The sequence below is a fragment of the Cynoglossus semilaevis genome, chromosome 16 (genome assembly GCF_000523025.1).
Source record: "Cynoglossus semilaevis isolate Cse_v1.0 chromosome 16, Cse_v1.0, whole genome shotgun sequence".
In the NCBI taxonomy this organism is placed as follows: domain Eukaryota; kingdom Metazoa; phylum Chordata; class Actinopteri; order Pleuronectiformes; family Cynoglossidae; genus Cynoglossus; species Cynoglossus semilaevis.
Genome location: NC_024322.1, coordinates 2,621,304 through 2,636,974, shown reverse-complemented (window position 1 = coordinate 2,636,974; position 15,671 = coordinate 2,621,304). Strand labels below are relative to the sequence as shown.

Here is a 15,671-nt window from a genome sequence, read left to right as displayed (position 1 = left end):
TTTTTTTGGGGAGGGGGGGTTCACCTACTGCATGTATGCACATGCTACAATGTAGACCAATGCAAAAAAATCTCTGGTTGCGTCCCAGGTCTTTTTTAATCACTAGACCTAGTCTGGTGGTTCCCAACCTTTCTTGGCTGGACCTCATGTTGACATCACAGATTTCTGGCCACCCCTGGAATTCATTTTTGATCATGTTTGTTAAACTCAAACGTTGAAAATACTTTAAATAATTAGTTGAAAAAGTATGTTATCGGTAATAATTACTAGACATTTCAGGCGACCCAATTTGAATTCCAGGTGTCCCCCATGTGGGGTTGCGCCCCCAAGGTTGTCTTAGAACGACATGTGGGGTAAGGTGTGCTATGCAAGCTGAAATCCAGCTTAACGTCAAACCTTTTTAGGAGAAAATTAAAACATTTACATTTAATGTTGTCGCCCACGTGAAATTGAATTAAACAAAAAAATGTTTATGCAGGATGAACACAATGATGAACTATTAACGAAACTGAACCGAGAGATAATATATCAGGAGGATGGTGAAAATGTATCAGTTTTGCGTCCACCATAGTTAAGAAAAAAAAAAGAGGGATCAAAACATCGTGAACATTTTTGTTAAGGTGGAACTTGAAGGAGAACCCTTCCAGGAACAGGAACTGTGCATAAACACAGAGGAGCCTTAGAATAAAAGCCTTGTCTACAAGATCAGTGTGCTTGTTTTCAATGAGGTCCGACGAAAACCCAACTGCATTTAAAACTGAGTTTGAAGCTTTAAAAACATAATATTAAGGCACGTACACAAACACACACACACACACACACACACACACGCACACGTCTTCTCAAGTGTCACTTCTTTTTTTTTCCTTCTGCATTTAACACACCGACATGATCTTTAACTTTCCCCACTTGGGAGGCAGAGTCAATGTCACATTAACCACCGCTGTGTCAGAACATTCCTGTCTAGAACAATCACGACCTTCTTCTGCGCAGACTTGGATCCTCAGCGTTGAACTCCAGCCGTACTTTCTCGCCTCCCCCCCCCCCCCCCCCCCCTCCTCCCTCTCTTTGATTTCCTCCCTTTTCTGTCTTTGGCAGCATGTCTGGACCCAGTGTGGGAGGAAACGAAGGCCGGCGCCTCATATGCGTCCGTTGCTGTGCGTGCTGCTGCGGCGACCAGACTGAGGATGTGAGGAGTAGTGGATCTCGGCGGAGGACGAGGAGTTGATGTTGGAGGAGGAGGAGGTGAGTCCACAGGCTTCACAGGCCAGAGCCAGCTGCCTCAGAGCGTCCAAGGATTCCATCTTAGCGCCGCGTAACAGGTCGCTCTGACCCTGTGGGACACAGGAGATGTTCTCCGGGGGGGCAAGTCCAACATTTCTGCGACTGTCAACCATTTTTGTTTGACTAACCTTCAGGACAGTGATGTTCCAGGTAAAGCTCTCCACAGATTTACCTAGCTTACGTCCCTTCAGTCCTTCCTTCTCCCCGAGCCGAGAAAGCTCCTCATGGAAGTCCATGCCTGGTGAAGACAGAACAGCAGCGGTGTGTGGTCAGGGATTAAATGTTGTTTTCTTCACTGACTTTTTTTTTTAGTAACTATTTCCTTTATTTCCTTTTGGCCTCTTATTGTTTTGTTTTGGTCCTTTTTTAAAAGAAAACTTTTTCTGGGTTTCTGGGCTAATAAACATCATCATTGTTGATTGGAATCTTTAGCCAAATTAGTTGACCTCCTTGTTGATATTTTTTGGCTTATTTTATTTTTTTGTCTATCATTTTTTTGTAATTTTTATTTATTCCCTGATCGACTTTTCGAAGTGTGCCGTCGCTGAAATGCTCGAACGATAAACAAGCCTCCAGTCACTAGGTGGCAGCAATTCATACAGTGGTTTGTAAAGATAAGAAAAATACATATTATTTTGTTTTGAATAGTATTTCAATTTAAGGGGGCGGCGTGCAAAAACGTTCTGTCCACTAGGGGGGGCATGACAGAAAGTAATCGAGAAACAAGGCTGTAAATGGTGTGTATATATATTTATATATATTTAATATGGTCTATATTAAAAATTGTTATTGTCCTAAGGCACAGAGGAATAGGATAGAATAGATGTTATTAAAACAGAAAAACAACTGCCTTTTTCGCTAATTATAAATCCACACTGACGAATATGTGGAAGAGACATGAAACAACACTACAACTAATGGGGACATTCTTTCAACTGACAAGTTGTTTACTGACGGACTCTTCCTCAGAGGAGTCGCCTCCTTCGGTTTACGCTGAGCTCTTTGATGAGAGAGGCAGACGAGCATCTCATTTCATTATTAGAAATATTCCGTCTGTGTTGTTTATCCGGACAGATGACGGAGAGCAGCTGCATGAGGACTAATATGGAGAACCCTCAGGGACTGGATGTTTTTCCAGAACGCTCCTGTATTAGGTAAACGTCAACCACAGTCGCAGTCAGTCATCGATCTGAATCGGCGCGCCATACCTTCCCTCTGAACCTGGTCGATGCGCTCCTGAACGTAATCTGCATTCTCAATCAGCTGTTTCTGCGAGGCGATCATCTGAACACAGAGAGAGGGAGGAAGAGAGTTAATGATCAACACGACACATGGCAGAAATTTTAAATGACTGTTGACTATTTATTGAAATTTAAAACACTTAAATTGGCTGTGGGTAATAATTATATATATATATATATACATATATATGTGTGTATATATATATATACGTATATATATACACACATATATATGTATATATATACGTATATATATATATATTTACATATATACAAATATATGTATATATATATACATATACGTATATATATATACATATACGTATATATATATATATGTGTGTATATATATTTATATATATATATATATAAAATATATGACCACTACAGGTAATATGATATAAATATCAAATACAATGCAGTGAAGAAGAGAAAAAAAAGTGGTGAAAATTATATATATATATAAAAAAAAGAATTTTTAATTTCCATCCACACAGTCTTTTCTATTTTTTATTCTATTTTTTCATCCAGCCACAAACCTTTCCAGTTCCATAAATTACCACTGGAACTGTTTTTTTTTTTGTCTTTTGTTTTCATTCAGTTCATTTTAGCACGAAGTAAAACATGGATAAAAGCTGCAGAAAAAAACACAATGAGGAGCTGCACTCTTACACATTCACCGTGATCACAAAGACGCAGCGATGCGTTAGCAACCTCGCACGCACATGCGTGTCTGCGCGTGTGATTGTGTAGGTGTGGCAGCTTCGGTGGTGTAACAGGTGGGGAAGAGAAGACGAGATGTGGAGGAGGAGGTAAACTGGTCGCTTATGTACTTTTTTACTCAACAGAGCGATGAACAGTGATCACATTATTGAGCCACAATGGTCGTTGCGTGTAGATGTTGGGAAAACTTTCAGTCAGATTTTCCTCAGTGATGATGCGAACTGACGATAAAACGCAAGAAATCGCACTGCGGTGTGAGAGAAAAACAGAAAATGGAAGCAGAGGCAGCCGAGTGGCTGTGCGTGGGTTATTAGTATGTGTGTGAGGGACTGTTTCATTCATATGGCCTCAGACAGTCTCACTGCATATTTAATGCCTTGGCATCAGACCCCTCTGTCACGCTGTCATTTCACGTAGGTGTGCCCAGGATCAGAGGCTTAGCTTAGACACTTAGCTAACGAGTACATTTTATCAAAAAAAAAAAAAAACAATAATGTTGTACCAGCACAAACGTAGTAATGTGACTTTAGCTAACCGTGTCGTAGGCAGCTAGCACTTTGCGAGTGGGCTCCGACAGGTTGACCAGGGGCTCCAGACAGGGGTAGCCGTCTTTCAACACCATCGCGGCGCCGATGGAGCCCTCCGGGCTCTGCAGTCTGGTGGCCAGACTCTGGATGCACTGCTTCAGCTTGGCCACTGTGGGGAGCCCACACTGTTCTTTGAAGCTGGCGGTGGTGCTCTGGAGAGAGAGAAAGAGAGATGTGAGGAGAAGGACCAGAGAAAAGAAGAGATAGAGTCAGATCAGATGTATGGTTCCTTGTTGGAAAAGGTGAGAAAAGATCACGCACACACACGCACACACTGCCATCTGTATTTCAATAGGAGCAGTACGGCAGTAATTGCTGCTTTTAATCCTTTGACATCACCGTTAGCTTAAACACTTGGCAAAAAAAAAAAAAAAATGATAATGTGGTATAAAAATGGAGCAGGAAAATTACCGCAATTAGTCCCCCCCCCCGACCCCACCTCCACCCTAACTGCAGCAGCAGGTGTGTGAGGAAGATGGGGAAAAAAACTAGGTTACGTGATCAAAAAAGATTTCTGCTGCCAAAGTTTCCGTTTGGGTCATTTCTAAAGAGGTCAGGTCCAGATTTGTGTCAAATGAAGCCGCACAGCCTAGGCAACAACTGTAACCTTAGACCAGCGGTGTCAAACTCATTTCCACCAGGGGGCGACATCATCAATACAGTTCCCCTTGAAGGGCCGGTTGTACATGGAAGACTGTATAGATCAGGGGTCCTCAACCCACGGTCCGCGGGCCAGTACCAGTCCATAGGTCATTTGGTGCCGGGCCGCAGTGGGACACAGTGAAAAAGTGTACTTAATTTTTACTAATTTACTTCATTCAAAGAAAATCCTCTCGTATCCATTTGCTTTCTTCGTTGAAAGATAATCTAGTTTTATTTTAAAATAATAGCTCACGGGTAACAGCTGACACTGGCTGACCAGTCCTTGGAACAAAAAAGGGTCGGGGACCGCTGGTATAGATAGTTATAGCTAGTATAGTAACTACTCCATCACAGACTAAAACATGTTTCTGCAATTGATTATTATTCATTCAAGCTACAAATATTGTTCATGTTGTTGTGTAATAAAAAAAAATAATAATTTCTTAGGTTAAGAAAATCTGCTGCATGGACTTTACTAAATGCTTTTTAAGCTCCCGCGGGCCACACAAAACAGCTTGGCGGGCCGCATTTGGCCCCCGGGGCCTTGAGTTTGACACATATGCCTTAGGCCAAATAAACTGGTTGTATCCACTTTCTCTGCTGGGCCCCACTTCGGTTCCTAAGAAATCATGTGCGAGCCAACTAGCATTGCCAACTGTGGTCAGTTGGCAGGAGTGACATCCTGTTTCATTTTTCACTGCCTTCAACCGATCCGTTTTTTTGTCAGTCTCCCGGTGAACATTTACAGCATTGGACAGTATTCTGTGTCACGTTTCAATCATTCAGTCCATCCGCGCCCCCCAGCTTTGAGAACCTCTGCACTAATCTGAAACCATACTGGGACAAGCATGTTCCTCAATGTCTTAAAACTGATTTTTGCGCTCTGCAAAACTCTTGCCTCCTGCTCTCCGCTAAACAAAGTGTTCCTTAAACGTAACGTACGTCCTAATGCACACACCGCTCTGTTAAACTGACAAAAAACCGAGTGTAGTCACTGCTGTAGCACATGTTTTATTAAAGCGCTCTTATCATATGGGAGAACATCTCACAGTAGGTCCTGCTCGCTGACATCGCTGACCTACTTAAATAAACCACCTAGGGGCGCCGCGAGACACCGAACGGGGGGGGGGGGGGGGGGGGGACGACACGTGACGTTTGCTGACCACACAACACCTCAAAAGCGTTGTTGAAAATGAATGAAAAAAAAAAAATTTCTTTAAAAGTCTCTTTAAAGGTTTTAATCAGTCTCCAGTGGTTTTACGTCAGTAAAGAACAACCTGAATCCCAGGGTTTGAAGTTAAGAGTCTTTGGAGATGATATCCACGTCCAAAGCTCTACAACACTGTATTATTAAAAAAAAAAAGTAAGTACTTTCAAACTTCTTCACCTGCCAGATGGCAAACAACAGACCTGGCTGTGTGGACAGTGTTGGAGACAAAAAGAGCAGCAGCGGCAGCGCTCGCCACGTACTTCTTCCTTAAAGTGTTTTTAAATAACGCTCCAGACCTTTTGAAAGAGAATTTCTCTTCACATTCGCCCACCCACAGATGTTAGCATCTATTAAGACGGTGGGCGGTGAACGAGCAGGTATTTATAGATAATCTTCCTCTGCTTGTCGCTCTCCTACTCCTCCTCCCCCTTTAGTTTCTCTTTTTCATCCTACAGACTAGTCCTGCCTACAGTGTCTGAATCCGGCCGACTCTGCCCTCAACACTGAATCAGACCGGATTAAAAAAAAAAAAGAGAGAGAGAGGAGAGTGCGATATTTTAGGACTCCCTTTCTCACTTCTAAATTCAATAGCTTATCATTTTCTGGGACTGTCAGAGTACTGTCAAAATGTAAAAATAAAAATGTGCAAAAATGTTTAAATCCTCCCCCGACCATAACACAATGCAAACAAAGATACATAATATGGAATTAGTTCGATGGTTATGTATAAATGTGCAGACATTTATTTGTATATGCTGATGGCTTGTAGCAGAGGTGGCACCAAGTCATTGCTTTGCAAGTCACAAGTAAGTCTCAAGTCTTTGGACCGCAATTGTAAACACGGAAAAATACCTACTAAATGGAAATAAAAATAAGTAAAAAAAAAAAAAGAAGTCATTTTGTATCGCTGTAAAATTTGTCAATTTTCACTATGGAATTTAGTTTGATGAGTGAACGTGCTTTCTGTGTTGCAGTCAAACTGAACTGACAATTAATTTTGACTAACTTTGACTTTTAACTAATGCTCTATAAAAATGTATTGTTTTTTTTAAAAGGGAAAAATGTGTTATTTTCAGTCACTAAAATCACTTGATTATGATAATAACAATAATAATCAATATTAGTTATTATAATTTATTATTTATTATTTATGATTTATTATTTATTATTTTTATTAAAACATAGTTTAGGTAAAATACCAAAAAGAAAATTATAATAATAATAATTTTAAAAAATATTAAAATTATTATTATTATTAAAATGATTATTATTATTAAAATGATTATTATTATTAATTTTTTTTAATTTTTTTTTTTATATACACAACTCTTTAGAAAACTGTTCCCTAGGTTACGGGTCTCACCTGTGCGTCCTCCCGCAGGTCTGCGGCCTCCTTCAGTGGACCACCGGCCACTTTGAAGGTCTCGTCCACCACCTTGATGCCCGTATTCCTCAGTGTGACGTAGCCCCTGCCCCGTCGTCCCACCCTCCTCACAGAGAGGCCCCGTCTGTGGGCCTTCCCACCTCCTCGACGGTTGGTGATCACTACATGGACAAACAGGCTGGCGTGGGGCAGGGGGTCACCTGATAGGCCCAACAGCGGCACGTTACGGTAGCCAGGCTGAAGGCACTCGAAGGCGACGCTGAACTGACCAATAAAATCGTCTCCGATGTAGTCATCATCAAGCACAACGAATCGCAGCAGGGCCAGCTCCGGCATGTTGACCTGGAGGTAGAGAGCCACACCAACATTTAGCCTCAGCTTGCAGTTGTTATTTTCAAATGTAAAAAAAAAAAAAACCTTGGTTGTCAAACACCTCCCACTTCGAAAAATTCGGTTTAAGAACAAATTGTTGTCGAACCATAACTCTAAGCTAAGGTTGGTAAAGGAGTGACTGTGACCTCCAAGCAAAGATCTCAGACGTTAGAAGAAGTGGAAACGTTTCTACTGGTTTGGATCAACGAAAAGCAGTTGGCCGGCGACAGTGTTCCGGAGACAATCATTTGTGAGAAAGCGAAGCGAACATTGCGCAATCGGCACCGGTAAGAATGAATGAAACTGCCTTTCCTATTTATAGCTTTATTCTTTATTCTATTGTGTTAGTCTTTTTTCGGTTAGATCTAATTATTTTCATTGGTTTCGTGTATGAACTTGTACACAAATCATCCGGGTCCAGGAACGGAGTCATCCATTTTACATTGATCCCGATGGGGAAAATTGTTTCAGTTTTCAAACTTTTCGGTTCACGAACGGGAACGAATTAAGGTCGAAAACCGAGGTTTCACTGTTACAGTTAATTTAATTCTATAGGTGTTGAAACCAATCAAACAAAAAATATTTAAAATATATTTAAAATGATGACAGTTTTTTTCTTAAAAACAATTTTGACTATATAGTATTTTACGTACAAACAAGCCATAAAACCAAATAACAACACATTTCTGCGATGATAAGTCTAATTATTTGTGATAAACCACCGTTTCAATACAGTTATCCATTGTACTAACACAACAAAGACATAACTACCACATTTCACCTACAGTTTAGTAGGTCTTTAATCTGTACTTTAATTACGGAAATTTAAGCTATGTTTTGAGATCGGGATTTCCTTTTTTTTTTTTTTAGTTATTTTTGCAGCTGCTAAAAGAAAACTGTGTTTTTTATTCAGTGTACAGTGTGCTCTATCGACCACAGGCTGTTTGAACATGTTTTCTGTCTGTTTACATCAGATCAAAGTCGGTCAGGAAAAACAGATCGATCCATGGGATTGATCCATTTTTGTAGCCACTGCTTAATTAAAATCCTGGCCCCGTCACCACACTCTTCAAAAACCAAAAACCAAAAAAAGACTAGGAGTATCATTTCAAATAAACACACAAGAACAGAACCTTCACCAAAATGTGGTTTTTAAAAACACACGTGGTTAACGACGTGACCACGGTGGACACATCAGTAGCGGCAGCCTGTCGTTGCAGCACCACCGAACTCTTACGGGACAGTTTCAGTAAAACGTCAGCCCTCATCAAATCCCATCTCCTGTAATGAATTCTGTCTGTACGGAGGTCTATTCGTGGAAGCACATAATTTAAATCTTCATCTCCCTCCAATTAACCACTCTGTGGGCTATTTCCACACAGGTGCAGAGTCATCAGCGGCTCGCCTCCGAAACCATCTCTTTTGTGCGGTCGACGTCGTCCCCTCCCTCTGCCTTATCCATATTCAATTCAGTGCACATTTAAAAGGCACGCTTTCCTTTTATGACAACAGTTGGTCTTGTGGGTGACTGGAGGATTTCTAACAAAGAAATGATCATAAATGAGCTGCAGGGATCATTTCTAGCAAAAATGTATGCAACTTAAATTTAGAAATGATCATAAATGAGCTGCAGGGACCATTTCTAGCAACAATGTATGCAACTTAGATTTTAAGAACCTACACTTGGTTTTTCTTTTGTCCTTCCGTAAAATGTTAAGCTACTTGTCAATACATGGCGTCCTCGTGTAACTTTTTGACTAGCGGGCCACAATGGGTTCTAAATTTGAAAAGGGAGGGCCGGGTCTGGAGCAGATAGATGGAGCGTTCGTATGAACTAAGATAAATGACATGTAAAAGTCATGCATAAAGGCTAAAATGCTCAAATGCTTTTATCATTTTTGACACCATTTAATGGGGAAAAGGCAGAAATATAATCATAATATATATTAATAATATCATTTGGACAAGTTTGGCGGGCCAGATTAAAAAGCCAAAAGGGCCACATCCGGCCCCCGGGCCTTAGTTTGCCCATGCCTGATATAGGACATAAAAGCATCAGAAGAGACTGACTTACACCTGGAGGCCATAATAAAGGGCAAAAAGTTCCCAAGAACTGTACCATACAAACTTTACATTTTTTTACTTTTTTTTTGTTCTGTGAATAATACAAAGAATGTACCTTTTTTTTTTGTTAAGTCAAACCATTAAGAGCTAGGTTTTACTTCAATGTTCTTTGTTGTTTTTTAAAAATATACATTTTATACAAGTTGGCAAAAAGATCCTGCTCTACCTCATTAAGATATAAAATGTATATTAATATCATTAAGATATAAAAAAAGATTTTTGTCAGCATATAAAATTTGACAACATAGTATTTCTCAGGGCCAGTTTAAGGAAAAACAAATCCTGCGCAGAAGTGCGATTTTCTCATCACAAAACTGTATCTGCAACATGAACATCTTCCCTGAAATGTGACTTTTGTCAAAATTATATTAAATATAATTTTATAAATACAAACATATAAATATTATTTTTTTTATATTTATAATACACAAATGTATTAAATATTAAATATTTAAATATAAATTATTAAAATTAAAATAACTAAAAATAATAAAAATAATAATTATAAAAAATTAAAATAATGCAATAATATAAATATATTAAATATTTTCTAATGAAATGTGAACATTGCTGGTACTGGAGCACTTTAACCATACAAATATTAACAATAATATTTAGGGATGATTCGATTCAACTTTTTCATGTCCGATACCAATACTGCAATTTGGAGTACTGCATCCGCCAATACTGATATCAGTCCCATACCTTGTTTTCTCCACCAGCATACCACACGCTGACGGGCTGAGAGATATCAATCCGATACCTTGTTTTCTCCACCAGTATACCGCACGCTGACGGGCTGAGGTGATAGTGTCCCGTTTCATGGCATGTTGTGCAAAGATAAGTTGAGCATTTGGGTTTATTTTAAGTATCGAATCGAAGTGTTTTTTCCGATGTTTGATTGAGGTACCTTAATGAAATCTAAACCATGTGAATGAAGCCAAAGTCTTACTTGGAACTCAAAGGTCTCATCGAAGAGCGGGTCATCCTGGTTCTGAGCTGCAGTGCGTGTCCGCTGTTCAGCGCAGTCCGCTGGGACGCCGTGCAATTCCAAAACTACATAGGGGTCAATGAACTCTCCTTTAGCCCCCGATCCCTGAGGCTTGGGCAGGTTGTGGGCACTAATAACCTTCGCATGAGACAGAAGTGGACTGGATTAGTTAGGGTTCGTCACCTGTCTACGTAAACAAGAACGACGCCTGTACCTTTATACGTAGCGTCTGCGGAGGAACTCCTGGGACACACCCCTGTGTGTGGGCGCTGAAATACGACACCTCATCCCTCATCACAGCCGGTCGAAGTACGTAACCGCTGCCTCCGTTCTGCAGGAAGCGACCTCGGTGGAGGTCCAACATTGCGCCAGGGGTCTGCTGGTTTAGGGCCACAAGCTGGACCCCTCCTTTCCAGTACCCTTGTGGATTAGGGTTGCTGGAGTCCAGGCGTACCGAGCTGGGCCGCACCCGGGTCAATGTGCGTTTGGTGAACATCACCAAGTCCTCTGGGCTCTCGCTTGTCAGGCGCCCGGCCTCTCCCTCGCCCAGAGAGCACAGCGTAAAGTACGGTGGCTCTGGAGGCACGGGTGTGCCGGGAGTGGAGGGACTGCCGGGGGGAGACTGCTGCTGTTTGTCCCGTGTCCTGTGGGCATAGAAGCTGCGGCTACCGGTGCGAGCTATCGCCACCAAGTCTGACAGATCTCGGTGGAGACGGAGCTTCCTGGGTTGAGAAGGCGGAGGCACCACTAGGACCACACCCAAATCCTCCTCACCCGGTATAGTCATTCGTCGTCCTGCCAAAGGTCCTCCTCCTCCAATCTCCTCATCCTCTTCGGAAACCTCCCCATCAGAACCTTGATGATCGGCGGGGAGCTTTTTGCCAACAATAACGACACGTCCCTTCAGCTGCTCCGGGGAGGGTAGAGCCGTTCCACGGCCCCCCAGGTTCACGGGCACATCCTCTGGTATGTAGAGTCGCGAGCCGAAAACCTTCTTCAGATGGTTTGCCATGGTCTGCTGCTGGGCCGGGGAGCAGCGGTGGCACAGGTAGATCAGCAGGGGGTACGGTGAGGTTAGAAAGGCGTACTTGTTAACCACCTCCAGTGCCGACCGAATGGTCACAGGTGCGCAGTGGTGATGGTGGTGGTGATGATGCTTGGGTACGTCTGAACCGTAGTCCACACCCAGAAGAGGTTCTCCCTCTGGGCCATCAGTAACTCCAAGCTCCAGGCAGCGGCAGCCGGACTGTAAGGATTTGATCAGGCCACCGAGGTCTGCTCTGCCATGTACTTGGTCATCCAGTAGGTAGGAGCGATACGATGTGCTGAAGGAAAAATACTTATTATATTCTAACATCCAGTCCGCTGACATAGCTGACGCTGATTTGTTATAAAAAATGTGCACTGGGTTTTGAGCGGCAACTACTTTGTCAGTGATTTGTACTAGTTATCCTCGTTAGGGTTGGAGGAAGATGGGGGAAGGGTGGAGAAGGGCCACATATAGAGACAAACAATCAAAGTTCACACTGAAACCTATCATCAGTTTAGCAAGAAAGCTAAGCTAATCCTGCTTGTTTTGGGGCTGCGGAGGGAATCCAGAACACTGAACATGAGACTGGGGATCTAACCAGCAAATTTGTTTTGGGGCTGCGGAGGGAATCCAGAGCACTGAACATACGGGAACAAACTGGATACAGGAGACTGGGGATCTAACCAGCAAATCTGCTCCATTCTTCCTTTAAGCTTACCGAATTTTAACACTATGTGGATAGACACTGGCTAAAAGTGAAGCCAACTTTCGGAAGTTTCAATTATTCATTGTTCCACTATAGGTTCACTGTACTGTCAGTGCCTGATCTCATGTGTCACAAACCAGTTTCATGATGTGCAAAAGGTGCCTACCTAAAATATTAGTTTATTTCTAATCCACTGCAGATTGTACATTCAACCTCTAACAGGGTTCAAATCCAAATTCTCAAACAATCAATCAAGATTAAGTCCATCCATCCATTTGCATCCGCTTATCAGTTACCGCCACCAAATCACACTGCCCCGTACCAACCCCCCTGACCCTTCCTGTGGGTGGTGAGTCCACTAGAAGGTAACCCTAACTCCTCTAACAGGGTTCAAATCCAAATTCTAACCCTAACCCTAACCGGGATTTGATCTTGCCCAGAAGATGAACCCTGGGGTTCCACACCAATGACCTCTGGGCCAAAGCGCCACTCAAGATTAAGTAAAGATTTTTAAAAATTCTAATAAAAGGTAACAGACCAGGACTACCGTACCTGATGTAGTAGTGAGAAAGAGGTAGGTTCATGTCCTGACAAACTCCATGGTGATCCGGGTCGAGCAGCTGGCACTCGGGCGACTGCAGGTAGCGGGCGAACCCGTCCAGACCGAGCAGCCCGCGCTCCTTACCCTGCTCGGAGGGCTCGTAGCGCCGCAGCAGCTCCCAGCATCCCTCGGTGGTTGCCAGAGACAGACCCTGCTCTGTTTCCAAGAAGAGTCGGAGGTCCTGAGGGTCCAGGCACTCCCGGTCCTTGGACAGCTGCACCAGGAGGAAGTAGACGTCAGGGCGGGTACAGAGCTCGCAATACGCCTCCTGGAACTCCTCCAGAGTCACATGGGAGGTCAGTTTCTCCTTGCTGCGCTGGATCTCCTTGAAGCGCAGACGTACCTAAGGGAAACACAGAACAATCGCATGAGATGATTAGTATTTTAATGAGTGGGAAGATATGTCAATCAATGAATATGTCACAGCAACACGTCATTCATTCAAAGTAGGTGGAGAATGTAATGAAACTCAACGGGCTTTCACAAGGATATTAAAGGGACTGCCATAAGACAACACAAAGAGAAATAATTTATCATCTCTCCTCACTCCTTTCTCCGCTTCATCTCTTTTTCTGGTTAGTTGCTTTATTGTCGCTTGCCTTGTTTTATCTGCACTGGTTCTGATAAAGGCTGTTATTCAGAGCTCAGTTCCACAGTTGGAAAAATTGTCAAATAAATCCTAGAACAGAACATCCATATGAACATATATGTATCAACAGCTAACAATTTTTTTCTTAATTTAACCTAAATGTTAAGAAAACGCCACAATAAACCAGTTGTAAAAAAATTGTTATGGTTTAAAAAAATGCTGTGAATTTTTTTTTTTTTTTTACACAAAATCTGAAAAATAACCTCACTAACTAACAGTGTAAAACAGAAATGACGAAAAAGCCCGAAGCATTTTCTTTCTCTCTCTTTTAATCGCAATGTCCTTAGTCATTAACAGGTTTTATTTATTTCTTTATTAACAACAAATTAGGGCTTCCAAGCAATTAATTTTTTTTCATGTCACTTAATACAGTGTAGCTGTGGATTAAGGATTTTAATTTTTTTTCATGTCACTTAATACAATGTAGCTGTGGATTAAGGATTTCATGACTAAACGAATTGAGATAAATACAGCTTTTTTTTTTAATATGACAAAAGAACATGAAAATTGCTGAAAGAATAAGATAACGGTAAGTGGCAAAAAATCCATTATGATGCAATTATTAATATGGAAAAATGTCAAGAAAAATATGTGAGAGTGTATTAGTTGCATCTTGACAGTGGCTTGTGAAACACATTGATTTTAAAACTTCCAACGGGTGACGAGGTTGTCCTCAACAATATAAATCAGTCTGCAGTCACTTGCAATCCATTTGACAACTGTCTCAGTCAGTTTGTCAGCCGTCGACTAATTTACTGCTCTGAGCTCTGTGAGTCTGGTCTGACACAAGGGCGTCTGACCTAAAGCTGACGCCTCCACAAACTCATACATACATATATATATATATATATATATATATACGTACATATATATATATATATATATATATATGTATATATATATGTATATATATATATCGGTTAAGGTGGTTGGCGTAAACCAGTAGTGTCAAACCTATCTTGGTTCAGGGTCCACGTACAGCCTGATTAGATGACAAGTGGGCCGGACCAGTACAATCATAACATGAAAAGTGTGTCTGGGCATAAAAAGTCCATGTTTTTCCCCTTTGTCTTAATGCAACTACGTGCAAATATATTGAAAAAATATTCATATCTAATAAAATATCATTTCAGAAAATATAATAAATATGACGTGTTTGCGTATTTTTCATTCATCAACCGGGCCGGAATGAACCCTCCAGTGGGCCAGTTTTGGTCCCGGGGCCGTATGTTTGACACCCTTGGCTTTAGCAAAAAGCCTTACCTGGAGTGTGTGTTTTGTAATGACAACTGTGAACTAGAGCAATGGTGAGTGGATGGGTGGTAGCATTATTAGATGTACAGTGCGCTTCATTCTGCGTATGCATTGAAATTCAAATTTAATTACAGTAATTTTGCAGTTTCTCTGTGTTGGATAATTTCTGAAGTTAATTGTGAATTGTGTCGATTTAAAAAAAGAAACAAACAAAAAAAAAAGATCACCTTTGCCTCTCTGGTACCAGGACACAGTTTACAGATCGTTGAAACGGCAACGTCTTCCGTCACGATGCCATGTCCGTCTTCGTCCACCAGGGCGAACTCTGTCGTCAGCCACTCGCACCTTATTTTACTGCCAAGACTCCCCTCGACAGCCACGCCCCCTCCTTCACATAGAACTCCACCTCCAAATCCACTGCTCCCACCTCCACCAATGGCAGAAGGGTGGGCCAGCAGATACCTGAGGCCCGTAACCCAGATGTTGGCCACATCAGCAGACAACGCCACCAGGTCCAGAGACTGTGGGGAAGAGGAGGTCATGGAGGTGTCACACATGATGGAGGGTTTTTAATAACTACACCAAAAACTGACATTGAGCATATTCAGCATATAAATTACTTCATGTACTTTCCAAATATTTTTATGTAATCACAACTATTTCTTTTACTATTAGGTACTTAATAATTCATTTTTAGCTTTATGTTGACTTAGGTAAGTTTATTTCCATCTCAAAACTACTTATAACTTTGTGTTTATTTTATGTGAGTGCAATAAATTCATCTTCTTGGTCTACGATTCTTGACCTTCAAGTCATTTCTGTGTACTTTCCAAATAGTGGGGTGGGCCCCCTGGGGGGGGGGGGGCAGTGGGG

At 41.7% G+C, this 15,671-nt stretch overlaps 1 protein-coding gene across 1 annotated transcript in view; it reads right to left on the bottom strand.

The window, feature by feature from the left end:
* Positions 1–1,049: 1,049 nt before the first annotated feature.
* The window catches only part of plcl1 (phospholipase C like 1), a 57,240-nt gene continuing 42,618 nt past the window's right edge, over positions 1,050–15,671 (bottom strand). The window contains exons 4-12 of the mRNA XM_008328005.3: positions 15,026–15,319; positions 12,847–13,238; positions 10,773–11,883; positions 10,520–10,696; positions 7,051–7,413; positions 3,784–3,987; positions 2,493–2,568; positions 1,413–1,522; positions 1,050–1,334 (exon numbers count right to left, since the gene is read on the bottom strand). Of these exons, the coding sequence (XP_008326227.1) occupies positions 1,140–1,334; positions 1,413–1,522; positions 2,493–2,568; positions 3,784–3,987; positions 7,051–7,413; positions 10,520–10,696; positions 10,773–11,883; positions 12,847–13,238; positions 15,026–15,319 (2,922 nt within the window). The 3' untranslated portion in view covers positions 1,050–1,139. The remainder of the gene's footprint in view (positions 1,335–1,412; positions 1,523–2,492; positions 2,569–3,783; positions 3,988–7,050; positions 7,414–10,519; positions 10,697–10,772; positions 11,884–12,846; positions 13,239–15,025; positions 15,320–15,671) is intronic.